This window comes from Clupea harengus, chromosome 21 (assembly GCF_900700415.2).
Source record: "Clupea harengus chromosome 21, Ch_v2.0.2, whole genome shotgun sequence".
Lineage (NCBI taxonomy): Eukaryota > Metazoa > Chordata > Actinopteri > Clupeiformes > Clupeidae > Clupea > Clupea harengus.
In genome coordinates, this window is record NC_045172.1 from 24534284 (window position 1) to 24536783 (window position 2500).

Below are 2500 nucleotides of genomic sequence, written 5' to 3' on the forward strand. Positions count from 1 at the left end.
GGTCGTCATGGTCACCGCAGCGCTGCAGCTGGGCCTGCAGGTCTGCGATGAGGTGGCGTGTGTTCGCCATGCGCTTCTGCCGATCGGCCTCCTCTGCCTCTTTCAGACTCACAGACTGCTTAATATCTTCTATCTGCACACACACACACACACACACACACACACACATGTGTGTATAGAGACACACACATCATGTTAGTAAAGATTCCTGATGCTGCAGGAACAAATTAAATAAAAACATTTCCAGCAGTGATTTCGTTAGCTGGTAATTACCAATTTTCGCACACACAGACACACACACACACACACACACACACACACACACACACACACACACACACACACACACACACACACACAAAAGCTGACCTGTTTGTTCTTATTCTCCAGCTGGTCCTGTTTCTGCTTGCATTTCTGAGTTGCCTCCCTGATGCCTGCAGTCTGTAGGTCACACACACACACGCAGACACACACACAAAGTGCAATTAAATTAAAAGTCACATAAACTGCACATCCATCAGCCCCTGATCAGTGTTGTGTGCATATTCTCAGTAAGGAATCAAATGTTGTGGTCATGAACGATAACTCATTTCGGTTTCCTCTAGGAATCCTCTAAGCAGCGGCAGTGTGGTTGTGCACGTGTGGTTGTGCACGTGGACATGAGCCTGCGATGCGGGACCCTCACACACACACACACACACACACACACACACGACGCTGGACCCACTCTCTCACACACACACACAAACACACGAGAGCCTGCAACGCGGGACCTACACACACACACACACACACACACACACAAGCCTGCGACGCTGGACCCACTCACACACACACTCGAGCTGAACTAAACATGCCACACACACACACACACACACACACACACACACACACACACACACACACTCGAGCTGAACTAAACATGCCACACACACACACACACACACACACACAAACACACGAGAGCCTGCAACGCGGGACCTACACACACACACACAAGCCTGCGACGCTGGACCCACTCACACACACACACACACACACACCTGTGACGCTGGACCATCAGTGCCATTTAAACTGGTATGCTATTATAACTCAGAAACTGTTAACTGTGTCTTGAACAGGGGTGTAGCGGAGGAGTCTCTCACTGTCATCTTGGCTCGAGCTGAACTAAACACACACACACACACACACACACACACACACACACACACACACACACACACACTCGAGCTGAACTAAACATGCCACACACACACACACACACACACACACACGAGCTGAACTAAACATGCCACACACACACACACACACACACGCTCGAGCTGAACTAAACATGCCACACACACACACACACACACACACACACACACTCGAGCTGAACTAAACATGCCACACACACACACACACACACTCGAGCTGAACTAAACATGCCACACAGACAGACACACACACACACACACACACACACACACACACACACACACACACACACACACACACTCTCGAGCTGAACTAAACATGCCACACACACACACACACACACACACACACTCGAGCTGAACTAAACATGCCACACAGACACACACACACACACTCTCGAGCTGAACTAAACATGCCACAGACACACACACACACACACACACACACACACACACGAGCTGAACTAAACATGCCACACACACACACACACTCTCGAGCTGAACTAAACATGCCACACACACACACACACACACTCGAGCTGAACTAAACATGCCACAGACACACACACACACACACACACACACACGAGCTGAACTAAACATGCCACACACACACACACACACACACACACTCGAGCTGAACTAAACATGCCACACACACACACACACACACACACACACACTCTCTCTCTCTCTGAACTAAACACGCCACAGCCTGGCTAGTGACTCTGGCCCTCTAGGGAGGGGCGAAAGCTGAAAAAGAGCACAAGGGCTGTGTTGGATTTATAACACACACACACAAAATGAGAACATCATTCTGGAACGTAATGCAGTGGGTATGTGTGTGTGTGTGTGTGAGTGTGTGTGTGTACCGTCTCTTTGATCTGGTCGTGGATGGGCTGGAGCTCTGTGTGTGTGTGTTTGCGTGTTTGTTTGTGTGAGAGAGTGTGTGTGTGTGTGAGTGAGAGAGTGTGTGTGGGGGTGTGAGAGAGTGTGCGTGTGAGAGTGTGTGTGTGTGGGGGTGTGAAAGAGTTTGTGTGGGGGGGGGGTGTGAGAGTGTGTGTGTGTGTGTACCATCTCTTTGGTCGTGGATGGGCTGGAGCTCTGTGTGTGTGTGTGTGTGTGTTTGTTTGTGTGAGAGAGTGTGTGCGTGAGTGAGAGGGAGAGTGTGTGTGTGTGAGAGAGGGAGAGTGTGTGTGTGTGAGAGAGTGTGTGTGTGAGTGAGAGAGTGCGTGTGGGGGTGAGAGAGAGTGTGTGTGGGGGTGTGAGAGAGTGTGTGTGTGTGTGTGTGTGTGTGTGTG

At 50.2% G+C, this 2500-nt stretch overlaps 1 protein-coding gene across 1 annotated transcript in view; it reads right to left on the minus strand.

Annotated features, from left to right (window-relative positions):
- The window catches only part of smc5 (structural maintenance of chromosomes 5), a 21153-nt gene that overhangs the window by 13822 nt on the left and 4831 nt on the right, over positions 1–2500 (minus strand). Inside the window, exons 8-9 of the mRNA XM_031558224.2 lie at positions 370–441; positions 1–133 (exon numbers count right to left, since the gene is read on the minus strand). The exon at positions 1–133 is cut by the window's left edge and continues 123 nt beyond it. Coding sequence (XP_031414084.1) covers positions 1–133; positions 370–441 — 205 coding nt within the window. The remainder of the gene's footprint in view (positions 134–369; positions 442–2500) is intronic.